This window comes from Xyrauchen texanus, chromosome 30 (genome assembly GCF_025860055.1).
Source record: "Xyrauchen texanus isolate HMW12.3.18 chromosome 30, RBS_HiC_50CHRs, whole genome shotgun sequence".
NCBI lineage: Eukaryota > Metazoa > Chordata > Actinopteri > Cypriniformes > Catostomidae > Xyrauchen > Xyrauchen texanus.
This window is the reverse complement of record NC_068305.1, coordinates 7,136,308-7,158,126: the sequence shown is the minus strand read 5'-3', so window position 1 is coordinate 7,158,126 and position 21,819 is coordinate 7,136,308. Positions and strand designations below refer to the sequence as shown.

At 42.6% G+C, this 21,819-nt stretch overlaps 1 protein-coding gene across 9 annotated transcripts in view; it reads right to left on the bottom strand.

Annotated features, from left to right (window-relative positions):
* Positions 1 to 21,819, bottom strand: part of LOC127624015 (cholesterol 24-hydroxylase-like) — a 126,563-nt gene that overhangs the window by 103,719 nt on the left and 1,025 nt on the right. For 8 of the 9 annotated variants that reach the window (XM_052098610.1, XM_052098612.1, XM_052098616.1 and 5 more), the window contains exons 3-10: positions 14,225 to 14,306; positions 12,663 to 12,736; positions 4,426 to 4,512; positions 4,204 to 4,342; positions 3,948 to 4,061; positions 2,003 to 2,159; positions 223 to 294; positions 75 to 147 (exon numbers count right to left, since the gene is read on the bottom strand). The exons of the other annotated variant lie outside the window; for it this stretch is intronic. In XM_052098610.1, coding sequence (XP_051954570.1) covers positions 75 to 147; positions 223 to 294; positions 2,003 to 2,159; positions 3,948 to 4,061; positions 4,204 to 4,342; positions 4,426 to 4,512; positions 12,663 to 12,736; positions 14,225 to 14,306 — 798 coding nt within the window. The remainder of the gene's footprint in view (positions 1 to 74; positions 148 to 222; positions 295 to 2,002; positions 2,160 to 3,947; positions 4,062 to 4,203; positions 4,343 to 4,425; positions 4,513 to 12,662; positions 12,737 to 14,224; positions 14,307 to 21,819) is intronic. 9 annotated transcript variants of the gene reach the window in all.

The following is a 21,819-nucleotide window of genomic DNA, read 5'->3' as shown; positions in this document are numbered from 1 at the left end:
AAATAACTTGAACAGTAAAAGCATTGTAATAATAAGTTGATGGAATCAGTCCACATTTCCATTAAGGGTTTTACCGTTTATATATGTCTGGGTGTCTCCCTAATTCCATGATTGCAAATGAGATCTGATTGGCTGTTGTCTCTTGCCCTGCATAAGATTTTGGCATTGCTTATAACTGCTGAAGTTTATGGAGAAAAAATAAAAAAAGAAGCAGTAACTCACCTGCAATAAAGAAAGTTACAAAATTGTCCAGCATCAGTTCATGATCTTCTGCATTGTTTGCTTTTTCCTCCTCTACAGCAAAAAAGACATGTGTTAGGGGCTGTTCACTGAAGACGCATTCTAAAAGACTTTTTAAAAAGTGCCATTGTGCCATTCTGTTGCATCAATCTAGCTTGGGGGGGGGGGGTTCTGACGGTCTACCACAGACTCTACCCTTCACAAAGCCCTACCTTAAATGACTTTCTGATAAATCCCAACTGTTGCCATCCTCCATTTCTCTGACAGGTGCTTGCTTTTTTTTTTTTTTTTTTTACCAACAAGAGTCTACAGAAGTAATGTGTTTGAGTAGTTTTAAGTGTAATTTTATAGAAATAATCCAAAAAATAATAACATTTATAACATCAGCAAGGACACCTACATTTGCTCCAAGGTATATTAAAGATAACAGCTTAACAGTAATTAATTTATGAATTGATTCAGGTGTTAGTAAAGGCTCAAGTAAATAGTGTTCACGGCATCATAGTGAGTGTGTCATGAGGCTTTTTGAGCCGTTTTGTTCCCTTACACAAATGTTATTGCCGTCAAATTATGTTTTTCTCTTTTCAAGTGACTGATAATCGTTTGCCTCAATTCACAGTCTCCACAGATTGAAATGAAATGAATGAATAATTAAATTAATAATTTCTTTTTCAAAAAATGTCAAATAAATATGCTTTAAAATGTCCACATAAGAATATAAAAAATTCAGTTAATGGGAATATGTAGCCAAAAAACTTTTACAACAATCTCCCATTCATTTCTATGAGACGTTCTGCAAAGCTTATAAAGAGCGAGGATGGTAACCAAGAGGGGTGGAGCTTTGCGCAGGGTCAATTATGAGGCCACTGGTATGGCCTTGATTTGCAGAGGTGTTCAGCTTTGAGTTAATGGTGTTACTATAACAAGCAACAGTGTGCAGCAGTGCCAGTCCACTTTTTTAGCAGTCTTGGTTCCAGTCCGGACGTTTTTCCCATTCATTTTTCCACAGAGATTTAATAAAATTCTTCATAAAGGAGTTCTATGCCATGAACCAAACCAACCAGCTCCGAGGTGAATCAACTTTACAAACTGAGATTTTAAGTAAAAAACTATTTGAAAATCAGACAAAAAGACAAAGGTACAAGACTGTGTAACTTAACATATTTCATGAGGCAATGAACTACAACTACATCATTCAAATAAAAATTATGGAAAGCAAAATTATTGATTTCAAGTTGTTGATAAGTATAGAAACAATATATAATAAGTTTATTGCATAATATTTAGAAATACTCTAATAGACTTTTTATGAGTTTGATGGTGTGGGAAAAAAGTTTTGATTATGACTTTCACAGTGCATCATGTGAATGGGCGGTTGCTGCAGAGCTCTTTTGGTGTGCTTTGTTGGCCGCAATTCTCTAATTGGTGCATTGTTTCACTGCAGGATCATGGGTAGTGCAGTTTTTCCAACAGATATTGCACTATTAAACATTTTGTATAAAACATTAAATGTTGAAATAATGCAGACTGATGGCATCAATAGAAGCGTATACCATCTGTAAATCTCAGAGCTCATGTTAGGTCTGTCTTTACAGGTTTTTGCCTATTTTGCCTTAATTCGCCTATAGAAAAATATTACGAGATTTTTAGTTCCGGAACCAGACTCTTGAACACTATAGCTTCCCTGTACAAGAAAACTTAGATGAGGGAAAGCACAGTGAACTATTTATTGTTTCAGCCACTCAGGATCCATATACTGTACCTGCCGTTTTGAGGATTTGGGTCAGAATATCTTTAGGGACATCTTCACCATTTTCCACGGCTGTTTTCCTGTTTTGTATCCATATCTCTCCCGTTTTACGCAGGAGTTCAGCTGCATCTTTAATTTGTTTGATCATCTTCCAGTTCTTGGGGAAAAGCTGAGGTCCCACAAATAAAAACACTTAACAATATACCACATTACACAATAGCTAATTCCAAACTTACTGGCCAAATGTAGTCTGAGACTGTTGAATAATTGCAATATCATAATCACAATTGTGCTGTTGTACTGCATAAAAGCACGGATGTGATTACCTGAAGCTTTGTGTCTACAGTTGAATCATAGCCGCACTGATGTACAGTACAACCATAGACATCATATAGATAGACGCCCTATCAACCGCTTCTGCCTACTGGCGCGGACGAGCCGTGGCGCCGCCATCTTAGACCGGTCACCCTCTCCACTCAGTGTAATCTGTATGGCAGGTGCAATGAACTGTCAGCGCATTTAATTAATCATACCTCACTGAATACCGAACTGATTTTCGCGCGGAGTTTTTTTGCTGCAAAGGTCATTCATGTAGCTATGATACAGGACACATGGTTCGGCATATTTTAATATTCATAGCAGGCTTAACAGTAATATAATATTCTGATATAAGATATAAAGTGACCATACGTCCAAAATCAAAATATGTGATGTAGGATATAAGGTATTTTATAAATCACACACTATAAATATGATAAAGAATCAGAAACAGATAGTTGCAGTAAAGTAAGATATTTTAATAAGTTGAAGAAACTATTTATAATGATTTGTGACACACACATACTCTCTCTCTCTCTCTCTCTCTCTCTCTCTCTCTCACACACACACACTCTCACAAACAAACAAACAAACAAGCGCGCACACACAAACACGAACAGTCACAAACATGAACACACTGTCTCTCTCACAAACACACACACAATCTCTCTCTCACACACACTCTCTCTCACACACACACACACTCTCACACACACTCTCACACACACACACACACTCTCACACACACTCTCTCACACACACAAACAAACACACACACACTCTCTCACACACACACACACACTCTCTCACACACACACTCTCACACACACTCTCTCTCACACACACTCTCTCTCACACACACACACTCTCTCTCTCTCTCACACACACTCTCTCTCTCTCACACACACACACGTTGTGTTTCCATGTTTTATGGGGACTTTCCATAGACATAATGGTTTTTATACTGTACAAACTTTATATTCTATCCCCTAAACCTAACCCTACCCCTAAACCTAACCCTCACAGAAAACTTTCTGCATTTTTACCTTTTCAAAAAACATAATTTAGTAGGATTTATAAGCTGTTTTCCTCATGGGTACCGACAAAATGTCCCCACAAGGTCAAAAAGTTCGGGTTTTACTATCCTTATGGGGACATTTGGTCCCCACAAAGTGATAAATACACGCTCACTCTCTCACACACACACACACACACACACACACACTCACTCACTCTCTCACACACACACCTAGCTAACGTTAGCTGGCTACGATTTCAGTACAGTAATATCAAAGATCCTTGCTCCTCAATTATCTGGTAATATTCTATTCACAAAATACAACCAATAGTATGGTCATGTTAAACCTTACTTGTGAAAAGTAATCCCCCGGGCCCTATTTGCGATGGTCCGCCGATTAGAACAGGAAAATGCTCCACAGTGCTCTGGCATCTTAACTGCTGCCGCGGTATGAAACTAGGAGTACGACCGGTTTAAGATGGTGGCCATATTTCTCAGTGCGCAGCAGCCAACAGGGCATCTAGTCTCTATATAATATCTATGAGTACAACAGTATGATTGTGAGTGTTACATTAATTGACCCTACCACTTGAGGATGATAAAATAAATAAATTATCTTACTGTAAAAAATGGGTCTCTGAGATAATATACCATGCCCTTTAAACATAGATCTATTGCTCTCTGGAAGGGGGAATCAGTTTCCTTTAACAGGTTCAAGTCAACACCGAAAGCCACCTGTGGATAAACATTTTAGTAAATAAAACCAGTAAGTAATGATTAACAGGTGATTTGACACATCTACATCAAGGCTGCTTTAATTCTGGTGGCAGCTAAATCCTCCATCGCCCAAGTGCATGGTAGGTAAGAAGGGTGAAACCTTGGAAATGACATCGAGTGTGACACAGTTGACCAGGCCGTGCATGATGACAGGTGTTTTCTCATCAGCTTTCTCCTCGAGTTTGTCCATCAGGCGTTCTGACATCGTATTAAAAGTGTCCATCAAGCCTCGCAAGTATCTGGTGGATGAAATCATGTCGGTTGTACTCACTGTACCATTAGAACATTTCAGTATCTCACAGATGTTCTGTTTTTGACTTACGAGCTGCTAAAGGCTGGATCCATGATACGTCGTTGCCTGTACCACACATCATGGTCCGCAGCAGTCGCTAGTCCGTTTCCCAGGAACCTGAAACGATGTCATGTGAGTCATTTACCTTTCGAGCAAAATCCATAACACACACTCAACTATATACATATTAGGTCTGTCGATTTATCACACTCATTTATTAATTATATGCCAAAATAACACATTTTAAAACAATTAACAGAAAGAATCATGCCCTCTGGCCTATAGATAAATTCTGTGATTTTTTTCTCTCAGCAGCCGTTCACATAGGACACATTCTTGTGATAAAAACAGCTAGACACAGCGCAACAGAATGGAACAGCAAATAGGGGTCTTGAGACTTGTTGTTCAAAGCTGAAATACTTTTAATTTGACATACCTTAAATATTTGCATTTAAATTTTGATGAATCTTATTCAATTGGTTAAAATTGTCATTTGAATTGATTCAGCTGTGAAAACCTTCTAGAAAAATTCATAAAAATACTCTTCAGATTGGGAATGTAAACAAATTCTTAATAGATACATATACATTAATCCTTTGACTTTAAGTGCATTTCTGTGTTTCGGAAGTGACTTTTACAAGATTTTTCTGAAAGTTATGACAAATAAAATTCAGATCGATAAATACACACATATGATATCTGGAAATAACATAATTTTATTTCAATTGTATGGGAAAAATTAGGCTGGAGTTTAAAAGCCTTAAAAATTGTGTGAACATATTTGATTATTTAAAATAATTTATTTAAGTTATTAAAAATAATTAATATCTTATTTATGCAATTAAATTATGGAATGTTTGACCTCTTCAGATCCATTTATTTAATTTGTTTGTCTCTTTGTGGGGATGGGGCCGTGGTCATGTGTCTGTGTGTCAGGGAGAGGTGTGGCTCGTCAAGCTGGTTGGCATCATTTCTAACAGCTGTTTCTTGTTACAGTGATAGCGGGGAGAGACTTCGAAAGCAGCCAAAACACGGCAGACAGCTGAGAGAGAACAGCATGAGAGCGCTGCGATTGCCGTGCATTATTGTGTTTTATTGTGAAGCTGAAGATTTTGAGAAGTTTGTTATCTGAGAGTTTTGTTACATTGAACTGACTAAAATAAGAAAAGCCCTGAGAAGGCTGCGCTCAAATAGACTGAAGGCAGAAAATAAAAGCCTACCTGAAGCGTGCCACTGCTCCCAATCTCCTCCATCCATACCCAAACCTTTACCGTGTGTTATGCTCTTCTTGTCTTCTTTTTAAATAATCTTATTGTTTTTCATATCAGCTATATTGGAAACACTACAAATATGCAGATACTCATAAAAAAAGTAGGGGTGGGTAAAAATATAGTTTTTCAGATTAATTGCGATCTTCATTTGTATAGTCTCGATATTGATTTTTAAATCCCAAGATCGCTCTTTTTTTTTTACTCAATCACATGCATTTGCAACTAAATTTCGCGCTAAAGTGAATATATTTGGCCACTGGCTGGTAAATATTTACATTTCACTAACCAGTAATTGTGTAGTTTAGTCATGAAGTGTTCAGCAGCAAGATACTTTCACAGTGTGTTGAGAGTAAAAGTTGTTCCGTGTAATGTGTGTTCAAGACGAGATCCACGCAACCCATTCGTCATTGAATATTGTCTCTTAATACCTTTTCTGTTCTTTCCAGTTAGTTGTTCAGTCAAATAAATCAAAAGGATTACTGTATATTTATCTATTAAGAATTTGTTTCCATCCCACTCTAAAGAGTATGTTTATGAATTTTTCTAAAACATTTCACAGCTAAATCAATTAAAATGACAATTTTAACAAATTGAATAAGATTCATCAAAATCTAAAAGCAAAAGTATCTACAAAACTTGTAATTTTGATCACGCATTGCACAGATGAGGTAAAGCATTCCAGTCATCTCTAGCTAACATTTAAAGGCGCTGTTTACAGAAATTCAGTTTTTTTGTTAAAGAGACAGTACCGGTTTGCACGTGTTCAACAAATCAATGTAAATACTTGCAAATAGTACAAATTATGCTATTTAATAATAAATATGTAACAAAAATAATATGAAATATGTCTTTTTTATTGATTGAATATATTTATTTGTTCATTTTTTAAAAGACAAATTGTGACTAAAATAATGAAAAAATATAGTTTTTGGAAAATATATTTTCCAAATGTTCCTAGATAAAAGGTCTCCTGTATAATTAACAGCATTAGCTGCTGAGAGATTATTTTATTTATTTTATATGTAAGCATAAGGGACATTATAACTGAAATAAACCCGTATTAATTGATATTGAATCGAATCAAATCGAGAGCTTGTGAATCGGAATCTAAATGAATTGGGAAATCCGTATTAGTTCCCAGCCCTATAGCAAAGGCTTGAAGTGTACTAAGTCCCCCATTAAATAATTTGATGAACGTAACTTTCATTCCTGTGCAGATGTATTTCCTATTGTAACAGGAATTTGGGTAGGGACATATAGAATGGCTTTTCTTTCTTTTTTTTTAAATAGCTAATAGCCTTTAGTTTAAGTCATACCATGATACCATGTAAAACGAATCGGTTACCTAACGTAACCTCGGTTCTCTCTAGATGAGGGAACGAGTATTGCGTAAGCTAGCTTACACTACGGGAAAGATTCATCTTTTCTGAGATATTGAAGCCAAAAAATTATCCTTAATTTTGTATCATTTGTCAACGCAGTGCAGCAACTGCAGACCTTGAGCGGGCTAGCTAGCGAGCTCATTGGTTGCTCTGCGGCAACTGCTGCAGCCTATAGACGAACTTGGGCGAACTCGCGTCCAATGAGAGGCGTCCGCGCGCTACTGCATCAAAGCCCGCCAAAATGGCCGTGGCTAGAGTGCATATAAGCGTAGTTCGTGAGGCTGGAACACTGGTTTTCATTGAATGAAGCGAAAGTCGCCGTGGCGCTGAAGCACGGCCGGCTACGCAATACTTGCTCCCTCATCTAGAGAGAACCGAGGTTACGTTAGGTAACCGATTCATTCTCTTACGAGAGGTTCTCTCAGATATGCGTAAGCTAGCTTACGCCACGGAACCCATTGTCAATGCCGTGCGCGCCAAGCATCCACTGCATGAGCCCCAGGGGTGGGGGACCCGGGGAGCCCTTGTGAGTGGGGAAATAATATTTGGCCGGCAAGAGTGCGGGCCAGTGTGTGTGTAATACATAAGCACATAGTGGGAAGGGAACGACAGAGCGGCGGTGCCGGTCTGTGTGGAATGAGTCCCATCAGTGCAGCTCACCAGGGGAGCTGTAGCGTATTAAACCGCTAGTAGTTTTGCCTGCAGGGCGGGCACTTCCAGATTGTAAAATCTGACAAAGGTGGAGGGGGAAGCCCAGCCCGCTGCCACACATATGTCGTGAATGGAAATCCCGCTGGACCATGCCCACGATGAGGCCATGCCTCTAGTGGAGTGAGCCCTAATGCCCAACGGGCATGGCAGGTCTTTTGACGCGTATGCGGCAGCAATAGCGTCCACTATCCATCTAGACAGTGTCTGTTTCGAGGCGGCGAGACCTTTGGTGCGCCCTCCGAACGAAACGAAAAGCTGCTCAGAGCGTCTGAAAGAGGCGGAGCGCACAGTATACAATCTGTGGATGACCAGCTCGTTTTTTCCCAGTGACTAGCCGTGCAGGGGTTCAGCGAACGCCGCGACGGCCGCCACATACACTTTGACCGTGGATGGGGATCTGCCCTTATCCAGCAGCTCTTGTAAAAACACGAGCAGCGACGACACCCCACATGTCCGTGGGTCCAAGTCTCTGTCGGTGCACCATTTTGAAAACACAGACCATTTTGACGCATAGAGTCTTCTCGTGGAAGGGGCTCTAGCGTGTATGATGGTGTTTATTACCCCTTCTGGCAGGATCTGCTCTCATTGGGATGGGCCACGGCGCTGTCAGTGACAGCTGCATTAGCTCCGGGAACCATGTCTGATTCTCCCAACGCGGGGCTATGAGGAGCACCGAGTGACGCGTTTCCCTGATCCTCTGCATTACCTGTGGCAATAGCGAGACGGGAGGGAAGGCGTAAAGCGGGCGGTTGGGCCAGTCCTGGGCCAGCGCGTCCTCGCTTTTCGAGAAAAATATTGGGCAGAGTTCTCTTCTGACGCAAAGAGGTCTATCTCTGCCGAATATGCGCCATAACTTCTGGACTGTTTGAGCGTGCAGGGACCATTCCCTGGAGGAATATTGTCTCTGGACAGTCTGTCTGGGCCGTCGTTCAGGTGGCCTGGCACGTGCGTCGCCCTCAGCGAGCGCAGGTGGCACTGGGACCAACTCAGTATGCGTTTCGTCAGATGGAAGAGGTTCCTGGATCTGACACCGCCCTGACGGTTTAGGTAGGATACCACAGATCTGTTGTCCGAACGGACCAGGACGTGGTGACCCTGAATGACCGGGAGAAAGCCCACAAGCGCGTACTCGACCGCCATCATTTCCAGACAATTTCTGTGAAGGAGCTTTTCCTGAACTGACCATAGGCCAAAAACCGGAGAGCCCTCGCAGACCGCACCCCAACCCGTGTTGGACGCGTCTGTCGAGATGACTTTTCGGCGAGATACAGCTCCCATCGTCACTCCCCGCTGATACCATTCGGCCACTGTCCAGGGCTGCAGAGCTGAAATACAGGTCTGAGTCACCTTGATCGGCTGCCGGCCTTTGGCCCAAGCCCGGCGAGACGCGCGGGTGTTTAGCCAATGCTGAAGTGGGCGCATGCGCAGTAAACCCAGCTGAAGTACTGCTGTGGCTGAGGCCATGTAACCTAGCACTCTCTGAAATTTTTTCAGAGGCGTGAGGCTGTTCATCTGAAAGGATGCGGCTAGTCGCTGAACACGGCGCGCACGCTGTCTGACTGGCCTGACTGGGCTGTAGTGAGCTCTTGGTCCAATTGACTGCAAGACCCAAACTGTTCAGATGGCTGAGGAGAACTGTTCTGTGAGACAGAAGCTCCGTATGTGACCGTGCCATAATCAGCCAGTCGTCCAAATAGTTCAGAATTCGCAAGCCCTGACTCCGCAGGGGTGCAAGCGCCGCATCCATGCACTTCGTGAAAGCACGGGGTGCTAAAGACAGGCCGAACGGAAGGACGGTGTATTGATAAACCTGGCCGTCGGCTGAATCTCAAGAATGGCCTGTGACGGGATTTATCTGAATCTGAAAGTAGGCATCTTTCAGATCGAGAGAGATACACCAGTCCCCTGGCGCGTATGCGCGAGGAGTTTCCTGATTGTAAGCATTTTGAACGGTCTTTTGCAAGCACCTTGTTCAAACCCCTGAGATCTAATATTGGTCTGAGGCCACCGTCTTTCTTGGGAACAAGAAAATAACGGCTGTAAAACCCCGACTCGCTCAGCGAAGCGGCACTTTCTCTATGGCCCTTTTGCACAGAAGGTTTGCTATTTCTGAACGAAGCATGCAGGCTGCTTCCGTGTTCACAATAGTTTCGAGCACGCTCTGAAGCGGGAGGGCGGCGATCGAACTGTAGCAAATAGCCCTGTTTTATTGTGCTTAACACCCATTTGGATATCCCTGGGATAGCTTCCCACGCTTTGAAGCGTAACGCTAGAGGGTGAATGGCCAAATCGCCCTGATTGCCGCACACAGCGCGCTGAACAGAATGTGTGAGCGTGCTTACTGTGCTTATGCATGACTGCTCACAGACAGCAGGGACAGGCTGTTCTGTGAGTGACTTCCCGATTGAGGTGAATGGGGAAAGAGTCACAACTGTTAAGTGATGCGCGAGCATAATCACGGGCACGGAACTTACATACAGAGAAGTTTTTGCTGGCCGTGTGACAGAGCGGGCAGAGAATGGGCGCGCGCACGTATTCGTGAGCGCGTTTATTGACTCTAACACTCGAGCGGTTTGTGTCCGCTTTATGTGAGTGGGCTCTGATCGGGACACGGGAAGTGTAATGCTTGTGTGTAGAGGTGAACACTGGATTGTGGGCACATTTTCTACACATAAGGCATGTTTGCTCTTTACAAGATTTCTTTGGGTTGCCGTGAAAACGGCATTTGAGTGCAGGCAAGCGGGCAGTATCACCGGCTTGTTGGCTGCTGAATCCACCACTGTAGTAGCCTGGGAAAGGGGGACTGACAGGGGGCGAAGCTTTGACGGTGGTCCGGCCGCGGCGGGACTGAGCCGTCGTTTTTTCAACAAGGTTAGGAGGACTTCGGTTGCTCAGGTTTCAGCGCAACCTTAGACCGAGGCCCGCGGGGGGGCGGCGGTCTGCGGCGGCTGTCCAGTTGCGCAGCGACGGCTCTGAAGAAAGCAGCCATCGAGTCTGTTGGGAGCCTGCTCAGGGGGCGGTGACCACTCGAGCCCGAGGCGGTCGACGGCCTGTGTGAGGAGGCGTGTTAGTTCCCCTTCGACTCCGGCGCGGGTCCTGCTGGATTCCTGGGCAGAGGAGGAGGCGTGGGAGCCTGACCACTCCTCGCTGTCCGAAGCCATGATGGAACAGCCCTTATCCTCCGCCTCGTCTTCCGAGATGGCAGCAGTGCGGCCGCTGGGCGGCAACTGCACGTCCCGGGGGGACGGGGAGGGTGAGAGCGATGCTCGAGGGAGAGGCTCCGGCGAGGCAGTCGCTTCTATCACCGGTTCTGGCAGCCTTTGGGAGCGGCGCTTTTCCTGCGCTGGCGGAACGGAAGGCGGCGGCGGCTTCGGTTCTGAGCACTTCGAGTCGAGCCCGCAGGGTCGACATCGGAAGCTCCTCGCAGAGGTCGCATCCGCCTTCAGCGAGGGCGAGCTCTGCATGCCCCAGTCCCAGGCAGAGAGCGCAGATGATGTGGCGGTCTCCGGCGCTGAGAGGGGCGCGGCATAAAGCGCAAGTGGTGCGAGGCATCTTAAAAAAGACGCTCGTTACTCTTTTGTGAAGTTCGTTAAGAACTAGCTTGCTCTAAAAAAGGATACGTCGCCGGATGGCGTAGCTCGCATGATGGCTGAAGGTGGCAGAGACGGCCGGCTTCTTCGAGCGCTGTCCAAGCTTGCTAGATGCCCCTCGAACGGCGACGCGGCTTCCAGTTCAGAGATGCGAAGAGCTTCGCTGAAGAGATGAAAATCAGGGTTCCAGCCTACGAACTACGCTTATATGCACTCTAGCCACGGCCATTTTGGCGGGCTTTGATGGAGATAAGCGCGCGGACGCCTCTCATTGGACGCGAGTTCGCCCAAGTTCGTCTATAGGCTGCAGCAGTTGCCGCAGAGCAACCAATGAGCTCGCTAGCTAGCCCGCTCAAGGTCTGCAGTTGCTGCACTGCGTTGACAAATGATACAAAATTAAGGATAATTTTTTGGCTTCAATATCTCAGAAAAGATGAATCTTTCCCGTAGCGTAAGCTAGCTTACGCAATACGAGAGAACCTCTCGTAAGAGAACCATGATTTGCTACTTGCTCTTTTCTAGGCTGAGGCTGGTGGTAGTAGAGGGAAGGACATTCTCAATGTAAAGAGCATTACATTTTGTATATACCTATGCATGAGATGATGTCATCAATATTTTGGTCCATATTCCAAGAAGAGAAACACTGTGCATTTTAATTGTGTATATGTGAAATAATTAATGCTTCTCAACAACTTCTCTGGTGATGTAATGTGGAATAATGAAGGCCTCTTTTAAACTTCTTTTGTTGGGTAGCTGCAGCTGCTCCCTGTACTAAAGGAATGTGTTCCTTGTCTCTACTCTCACGTAACACACGTAGCTCAAAGATATATGTCACCCCCATATAAGGTAAATAACCATTTCATTGGTGGGGTCCAGTGGAATGTGGTTTCTCTGGACCATATAACAGAATGCTGAACAATAAACTTTGAAGAAGGATTTGATACCATTGGGTATCTGTGTCATTTCTTTCTTCCCTCAGCTGAGCCGTATCGAGACGGGGATTACAGATCAACAAAATAAATTAAATACATTGGATGACAAAATTATCTAACAGTATATCTGCCAAAAGTTTATTTTGTCAACTTTTAGAGGCACACTTACATCAAGATGGTTTCAAAGCTAACAGATAGGTACAGAAATACAAAAAACTAAATTTTGAATCCATGAAATTTTTTAAATAGATACTTCAAGGGGATAATAGTGGAAATCTGCTAATGAGTCGTCATGTATCCATTGCTATCAAAGAAGTATTGAGAGCAGATTATTAATGGAGTAGCATCTTCATGAATAACCCAGCACAAATCGAAGCTTACCTTTTCCCAAACATGCTAAAGAGACGTTTGTAGACAAAGGGATCTTTGGGGTACTTGGGTGACATCAGGATTGTCTACAAAAACAGGTCAGAGATTGTGATTACTTTGTGTGGTTTCTTAAAGGACTAGTTCACCCAAAAAAGAAAATGCAGTCATAGTTTACTCACCCCTGTGTTGTTATAACCCCATATGACTCTTTTTCTTAACACAAAGGGAGAAATTGTGAAAAAAAAATAGTGCTCAGAGAAGTCATACAATTGCAGTTTATGGAGGCCATCTCTTCAAGCTTCAAAAGCACACTAAAGTATAATTCAGAAATCGAATAAATTATTCCACGAGACTCACGATTGTTATAAAAGCATTCGTTAAGGTTTGGCAAGAAACATACTGAAATCTAATGTATTATTTAGTGAAACTTTTGACCAACCATTGCTCTCTCCTCTGCCCATTCATGATACTGCACAAGAGCAGTATTTGTCACGAGACAGGGCGTTCAGGCAAAAACCTGTTTTGTTTATCTAAAAACTGGCCCACCACAGCGATAGAAACAACAGAACACAACATAGCTGCACACAAACCAGAGAACCGACCTTACTAAATATATCTGATGAGTTTGTAGTTAGAGAATAGATGCATTGCTATGCCCAGGCTCATTTGTAACAGAAGACTCTGTTTGAGATAGAGATTGAGGAGGCGGGAAAGTCTTTTCTCCATTCTGATCTGAATGGGTGAGCATTTGTGACAGACTCCCGACAGAAGAGAGCGACACCTCAGCGAAAACATTTAGGCATGACATTCTTGGCCAAAATCAAGTAGTTTTTAACTGTTATGAGAAAGTTTTTGGACCAGTGCCAGTTCACAGTGGGCAGGGCTGCACAGCGTGAATCAAGCGTTGCCGAAAATAGAAACCAAATGATTGACAGAATGTGCCGTCGCTCATCATGGATGGTTAGGACAAAAACTCTTAATATTGAATGTAGACATTTTATCACATGTTGTTTGCCATCGGGTTAGGATGGTGTGACAGTAGCTGCCTTCAGCCTCCAATGTCTATTCATCTATTCAATGACTACAAACTCATCTCATCAGACATATTTAGTAAGTTCTGTTCTCTGGTTTGTGCAGCTGTGTTGTGTTCTGTTGTTAACATCATTGTGGCAAACCTGTTTTTAAAAACTACAAAACGAGTTTACGCTTGAACCCACCCTCTTGTGACAGATACTACTCTCATGCAGCCTCATGAACATGCAGAGAAGAGCAACGGTCGGTCAACAGTTTCACTAAATCATACATTAGATTTAGGTTTGTTTCTCACCAGATATTAACGAATGCTTTCATAACAACCTTGAGTCTCATGGAATAATTTCTTACACTTCTGAATTATACATTTGTGGGCCTTTGAAACTTGAAGAGGTAGTCACCATAAGCTGCCATTTTCGCTTTTTTGCCAAAAAAAAAAAAAGAAAGTCCTATGGGGTTATAACAACACAGGGGTGAGTAAACAATGACAGAATTTTAATTTCACTATCCCTTTAAGAACATAAATGAGATTAAATGTTTACCTTTGTAGCCTCAGGGCAATAAACCATGATCACGGCAAAATGCAAGGTGTTTATCCTGAAGACAGGGCCGTACTTCTCTGCCCTTTAAAACAAGGAACAAAGACTCATAATGAACACTAAATGTCTCCTTGAGGATTATTAAGGTACAGTGGGTACGGAAAGAATTCAGACCCCCTTACATTTTTCACTCTTTCTTATATTGTAGCCATTTGCTTAAATCATTTAAGTTCATTTTTTTTCCTCATTATTGTACACACAGCACCCCATATTGACAGAAAAACACAGAATTGTTGACATTTTTGCACATTTATTAAAAAAGAAAAACTTAAATATCACATGGTCCTAAGTATTCAGACCCTTTGCTGTGACACTCATATATTTAACTCAGGTGCTGTCCATTTCTTCTGATCATCCTTGAGATGGATCTACACCTTCAATTGAGTCCAGCTGTGTTTGATTATACTGATTGGACTTGATTAGGAAAGCCACACACCTGTCTATATAAGACCTTACAGCTCACAGTGCATGTCAGAGCAAATGAGAATCATGAGGTCAAAGGAACTGCCTGAAGAGCTCAGAGACAGAATTGTGGCAAGGCACAGATCTGGCCAAGGTTACAAAAAAACTTCTGCTGCCCTTAAGGTTCATAAGAGCACAGTGGCCTCCATAATCCTTAAATGGAAGACGTTTGGGACGACCAGAACCCTTCCTAGAGCTAGCTGTCCGGCCAAACTGAGCTATCGGGGGAGAAGAGCCTTGGTGAGAGAGGTAAAGAAGAACCCAAAGATCACTGTGGCTGAGCTCCAGAGATGCAGTCGGGAGATGGGAGAAAGTTGTAGTAAGTCAACCATCACTGCAGCCATCCACCAGTCGGGGCTTTATGGCAGAGTGGCACACATGAAAGCCTGCATGGAGTTTGCTAAAAAACACCTGAAGGACTCCAAGATGGTGATAAATAAGATTCTCTGGTCTGATGAGACCAAGATAGAACTTTTTGGCCTTAATTCTAAGCGGTATGTGTGGAGAAAATCAGGCACTGCTCATCACCTGTCCAATACAGTCTCAACAGTGAAGCATGGTGGTGGCAGCATCATGCTGTGGGGGTGTTTTTCAGCTGCAGGGACAGGACGACTGGTTGCAATCGAGGGAAAGATGAATGCGGCCAAGTACAGGGATATCCTGGACGAAAACCTTCTCCAGAGTGCTCTGGACCTCAGACTGGGCCGAAGGTTCACCTTCCAACAAGACAATGACCCTAAGCACACCGCTAAAATAACGAAGGAGTGGCTTCAAAACCACTCCGTGACTGTTCTTGAATGTCCCAGCCAGAGCCCTGACTTAAACCCAATTGAGCATCTCTGAAGAGGCCTGAAAATGGCTGTCCACCAACGTTTACCATCCAACCTGACAGAACTGGAGAGGATCTGCAAGGAGGAATGGCAGAGGATACCCAAATCCAGATGTGAAAAACTTGTTGCATCTTTCCCAAAAAGACTCATGGCTGTATTAGATCAAAAGGGTGCTTCTACTAAATACTGAACAAAGGGTCTGAATACTTAGGACCATGTGATATTTCGGTTTTTCTTTTTTAATAAATGTGCAAAAATGTCAACAATTCTGTGTTTTTCTGTCAATATGGGGTGCTGTGTGTACAATAATGAGGAAAAAAATGAACTTAAATGATTTTAGCAAATGGCTGCAATATAACAAAGAGTGAAAAATTTAAGGGGGTCTGAATACTTTCCATACCCACTGTATCTCTATCAGGGGTGGAGTCAGGAGTTTTTCACAGGAACAGGGGAGGGGGGTACGTTGTTTGTATCCTTGGAGGTAAAGGTCTTCACGGGTCCAAAAATGTGTGCCCGACCCCATAGAAACAAGGAAATGTGCCATCCGGAAAGACACAGTTCCGTCTATTATTTGAAAATTTGGACCCGGACCTGTGCAGAACCGAGAAATGCAGTAAATGTACTACCCGGAACCAACTCGGACCAGTCTATTATTGGAAATCTGGACCCGGACCCGGCCGGGACACACAGACCCGATTGAAACTGATCAGTACAGATCCCACATCTAATTGCTATTAACAAGTTAATTTACAAGTTGTGAAAATAAACATTTGTGTCTTACCTAATGTTCTTTCCTGTACCTGACCGTAACAACTACAATCCATCCTTTTGTTCCTCTCTTGCTGATTGAAAGAGCATGTATAATCCACTCATTACTTCAGCTTCAAAAGTCCAATTGCGGTCACGGTGGCAGATGACAAACGTGACTTTGCAGCTTTTTTGTATCTTGCATAATACGATAACTTCCATAACATCCAATGCTTGCCCTTTTGAACTACAACAACGATTGCTCGTAACTGCAGATTAAAGTCTCTATTTGCGGTCCTCTGTGCTCTCGGAGACGTGTCTGACTCTAAAAGACTGCGGTGATGCCAATAATACACTTCGGTTTACGTCATCTGTCAAACACTGATGTGGTGGAATAAGTCCTGCCTTCTAAATAAAAGAGCCAATCGTCAATTGGTAAAGTCATTGCATCACTGCACTGGGACCCGAAGCACAAGAATGGGCCCGACCCGGACATGGCTGACCGTTTAAAATATGGACCTGAACCCGTACGGGTCCTGGGTCCTTGGGTGTATCCGTGAAGACCTTTACTTGGAGGGGTTGAAGGAGGGGGGGTTGTGAACCCATGAAGACAAAAAAAAAATTACCAAAACGGCAATTGTGAGTGGGTGGCCAATGGGGTAGCCACGGCTACCCCCTAGCTCTGGCCCTGAACTGTGTATCTATCTTCTTTTTTCAAGTAAGAAAATGCCTGCTATTGAGTGAAATAACAAAGTGTGATTATTAAAACTGATTATATAAGATTACAACATTACTGTTTCTGTAGAGTGAACTTTAGAGTTAATAAAGAACTTAACCTGTTATAAAGTAATTGACCTATCTGGGGGAGAGAGGGAGAGAGAGAGAGAGAGAGAGAGAGAGAGAGAGAGAGAGAGAGAATGCAGTATCACCAAACATTAAGTGATAGGCTAACTGTTATCACATTATTACCACTGACGTGCAGTCTGGGTAGGCAAACTAGGCACTGCTTACCCTGCCAAAATTCAAAAATAAAATGTTTATTAAATAATAAACTTGTATTTGTACTTTTTATTCTTGTGATTTTTATATATACAATATGTGTGTTATTCCAATTGTTTAGACGTTATGATGACAAATGTAGCAGTTACGCATAATCAACTAAAAACAAATGGTAAAATAAGCAGTGCTTTTACGGTCCATTCATTGCAGACGACAGGCGGAAAACCCATGTTGCGGATGCGCACTTCTATCCTGTATTCTTTAAAGGGTAACTAAACCCTAAACCAACTTTTTTTAGTTAATGATCTGTAAGCATGGGGCTTTATTAGTACTGGTCATTGATTCAAGTAATTTTTTTGACATTTGTGTATAAAGTGTTTTAATTTTACAATATATGGTGTAAAAACATCTGAGTGCTGCCCTCTTCAGGTTGAACGGTGGCTACTGCAGTTGAATTTTCCTATTGGCTGTTGCGGTACTTCGTGACGTAAGCGGTGACAGCTGACGTAAGCAGGTTCCAGCTCACCCCGCCAGATTCATGTACATGTCGTCTTGCGACCCTGTGAGGAATAATAATAACATAGAGTCTGACAGCAGCTGTCAATTAATCCGTCACTACGAGTCTCAGGTGCCCCCCCCCCCGCTCAGCCCCGCACTTGGTTCGTTCCCTCTATCCCCGCAGGGGTCTGCCCACTTTTCCAGCATTTTCAAATATTTCTAGTGGGTGGAGTCAGACTCTGAGCAGGTGTTTAGTTACCCTTTAACATGTACGGCAAAAAGCACAAATCTGCTGTGCCTTTTGACGTAAATATGTTATGCCCGTAATCATCTCCGTTACGTATCAGACATGGACCAATTAAAATCGAGATATTCCTGGACATTTGCGTAGCTAACGTCATTACACCACAGCTAGCGTACATGCCTAATCCCCGCCAAATTCAAAATCAAAATGACAGCACCGGCCGTAATCACGGAATTAATAAATTTTTCCAAGCTCGATTTTAATTCCAAATATGAGTTATTTGCAAGAGGGAGGTCTACGCCAGCCTTAGATGGACTAGTACAGCAAAAGGGCCCAAAAATTATCCGATCATTTCAAACTGATTGGTATGTAAGAAATGATTGACTATGTGGCTGTGCTAACAATCAGCGGCTGTACTGCTATCCCTGCCTGCTTTTTTCAACCAGTCAGACTGTTTGGACTTCAGCGGGATATTGTGATTTGAACAACCTGCCCGCAGCTTTAACCAAGCATGAGAAGTCGTCAGCTCACATCCAGTGTCAAATTACACTGAAAACCTTTGGAAAATCTCGGATCGACCTTGCACTTGACAAGCAAAGGAAGCTGAATATAACCTACCACAATGAAAAGGTAAAGGTTTGAAGGATCTGATAAATGCCTAACGTTCACTGTTTACACGCTTGTGTGTGTGTGTGTGTGTGTGTGTGTGTGTGTGTGTGTGTGCGCGCGCGCGCGTCAGTGTTGCCAGATTGGACTAAAGATTTCCAGCCCAACTACAGCTTAAAACCCGCCCATTTCAAAAAATACCAGCCCAAAATACATACTGTTATTAAAACTGTTATACAATAAAACACACAGAATTTATTTTCTTATTAAACAACCAGAATAACAAATCGCAGAGCACCATGCTCGCAGCATATTTCCAGTGCATCTTTTTTAAAATAGAAATAATAATTGTAATAAAACACAAGGTCTACGTCGGAAACCTCAGAAGGGGACAACATTTTTTATTGTTCTTGTGCTACTATTGTCAGAACTACAGTTCTTCTCTAATAGGCCAATTCTCAAATCATTTCATTACACGTTACTTTTTGCATTAGTGCTTAAAAATGTGTGCTTTATTTACAACTAATAAAAAAATTTATATTATTATTTAAATTATTATTATTTAACTTATAGACCACTGGGCAATTTTTTCCTTCTTTTAATTTTAAATAAAATAACGACTGAATGATACACTGAATCGTCACTAGACACTATATCAGCTACTTGTAGCCTATATGTTATTAGGTTTAAGAAATGATCAAACATGACATCAGAATTGTACAGCAAAATAAAAGTGTGCTATAATAGCATAAACACGCTTACCTTTTAATATGGAGTTAACGTAGAGAATCTCCGCAGAACTGATGAAAACGTCTCTATTATAGAACAATTATAGAACTATGAAATTATAGAACCAACTTTGTACAGTCACAACCAGATAGATTAATAGATTGTTGAGTCAAATCTCTCCAGCAACTGCCAGGGAGGTTTGAACGTTGCCGAGGTAAAGCCATTTCTGACCAGGCCAGTGCGCACATCCATGATGCTGGAGAGTAGCGGTAGTCCCATACGATTCCTAGTGTCATCTTTTAAAAGCGAGACGAGGGAAAATGCTCGCTCAACATGGGTATTGGATACAGGCAGAACAAGAAGTCTTATGGCACCTTGTGCCAATTCCTGGAAACACTTGTGCCCCCCTGCATCTTTAAACGCTTCGACTTCGAGCCAAAACTTGTCAATGTCCTGATCATCAGAGAAGCTTGCGGTTGTCACATTCCTCCACTGCGATTCTAATGTACGGGGCACGAGAAAAGATCAGCTGGCAAGTCCTTTACTCCAGGCATATTTATAGTGGACATAACAGATTTCGGGCAGATGAGCTCCAGTTTGCGCAGGAATTCCATTGAAGCAGGTAAACGCAATTGGTACTGCTTTACAAATTCTTTCAAAAAATCCATACAACGCAAAGCAATTCTCTCCTTCATGTCTGGGGCTAACCTACTTTCCTCCAGTTTGTCCATAAATGTGGTACCCAGGTCCGCATCCAGAGGGGATAGGAATATGCCAGACTGTGTGAGGTCAAGTTCACGGAGCTGCTTGTGATTACGCAAGACGCTCGGTTTGAGAATGCGTCTAACAGTTGTCATGTATAGCCTTTCCAAGTCTCTAAACACACCGAGAGTGTTTCCTGTTTCTAATTGAAAGCATTTATTTACAGCTTTGATTTCCATCACAACAGGTTGAAGAAAGTACATGTAAAGGAGATTACTTTTGTCATTGTACATTTCCTTTAAAAAGCCGGGCAGTATAACAGTGTTCTGTATGAAGCCATGTTAAAGTGCAATGTGAGGGCATCTTTTTGATCCACAATGCGGTTAATGCGGTCAGCCATCACAAGCCAACGGGTACAGCTTGGACTTATTAATTTCAAGGGCAGCCCCCGTTATTAATAGTCTCGTATATGTTCTTGTATTCATATACTGCCGCTTTGCTGAATGAGCGAACCAGTTGTAGGTTTCTCTAACCATGTATTCTATGTTGCTCGGAAGAAGCTTCATTGCTTTATTTGCAACAATGTCAAGTGAATGGCAAACACAGCGAATAAGCTGCAGGTTTGGCTGTATTTGTTTAAGTAGGGTGAAAACCGAGTGGTTTTTTCCAACCATTACGCTGGCACCATCTGTGGCAATGCCCATCATGTTTTTAATCTGCAGGCCGTTCTTGAATAGAAAAGCAACAACAGTGTCTGATATGGCTTTAACATCAGCATCTGTCAGCTCCACAAGTCCAAGACAAACTGACAAACTTGCTGTGTTTTTTTGAGTGGTATTTCACACAAATGCAAAGAAGTTTGTTCACGGATATGTCAGTGCTTTCATCGAGATACAGGGAATATGGAGACTCACCAATATCCTCCACAAGTTCTTCTTTGAAATGTGGCGCGAGGACAGATTTGATAATAGTGCACTTTGTCCGGTGCATTTGGAATGTTCCCATCTCATCTTTCAAAATGTCTGACAAATCGTCCACCGCATTTATTGAACTGTGGCAAACAATGTAGGCAGCGATTCTAATTTCCCGGCGCTTTTGGTCATCTTTGATCGGACACTGCGCTGCTCCCGCTGGCACAGTAACAGATTTTACACTTGGTGCACAGCGCGATTTGTGTTTTTTTTTTTTGTGTTGGCATGCTCTTTCAAATCGTTGGACTGTGCTCTGATTTCTGATTGACATTATTTACAAAATGCCTTTGACTCATCGCCTACCACAGGTGCAATCCATGTTTTCAGAGACGGGTCGCTCTCCCATTCCTTTCTGTAGGACTTTTTATATTTACCCCACTTTGGCATGTTAATGATGAATGATGATGATGCAGTTTTGACGATATAACGAATAGAACGATTAGCCTACAACAACCCGCCAATCAAGCTTGAAGTCCGATTGGACAGGATTCCCGTGAACCTTATTGGCTAACCTGAACCATACCTAATTTAAACGTCATCCTACATTATATAATTTATTTTATAGTTCGTTTTCATGAAAAATATAAAAAAAATACTGTTTATAGTTAAAAATAAAAACCCGCCCGTTGCATCAAAAACCAGCCCAAATTTTAAAGACCCGCCCAATGCATTTTTTTCCGGTCAGACTTGACCAAAAGGAGTCCAATTGAATCTGGCAACACTGGTGCGTGTGCGTGCGTGAGAGAGAGA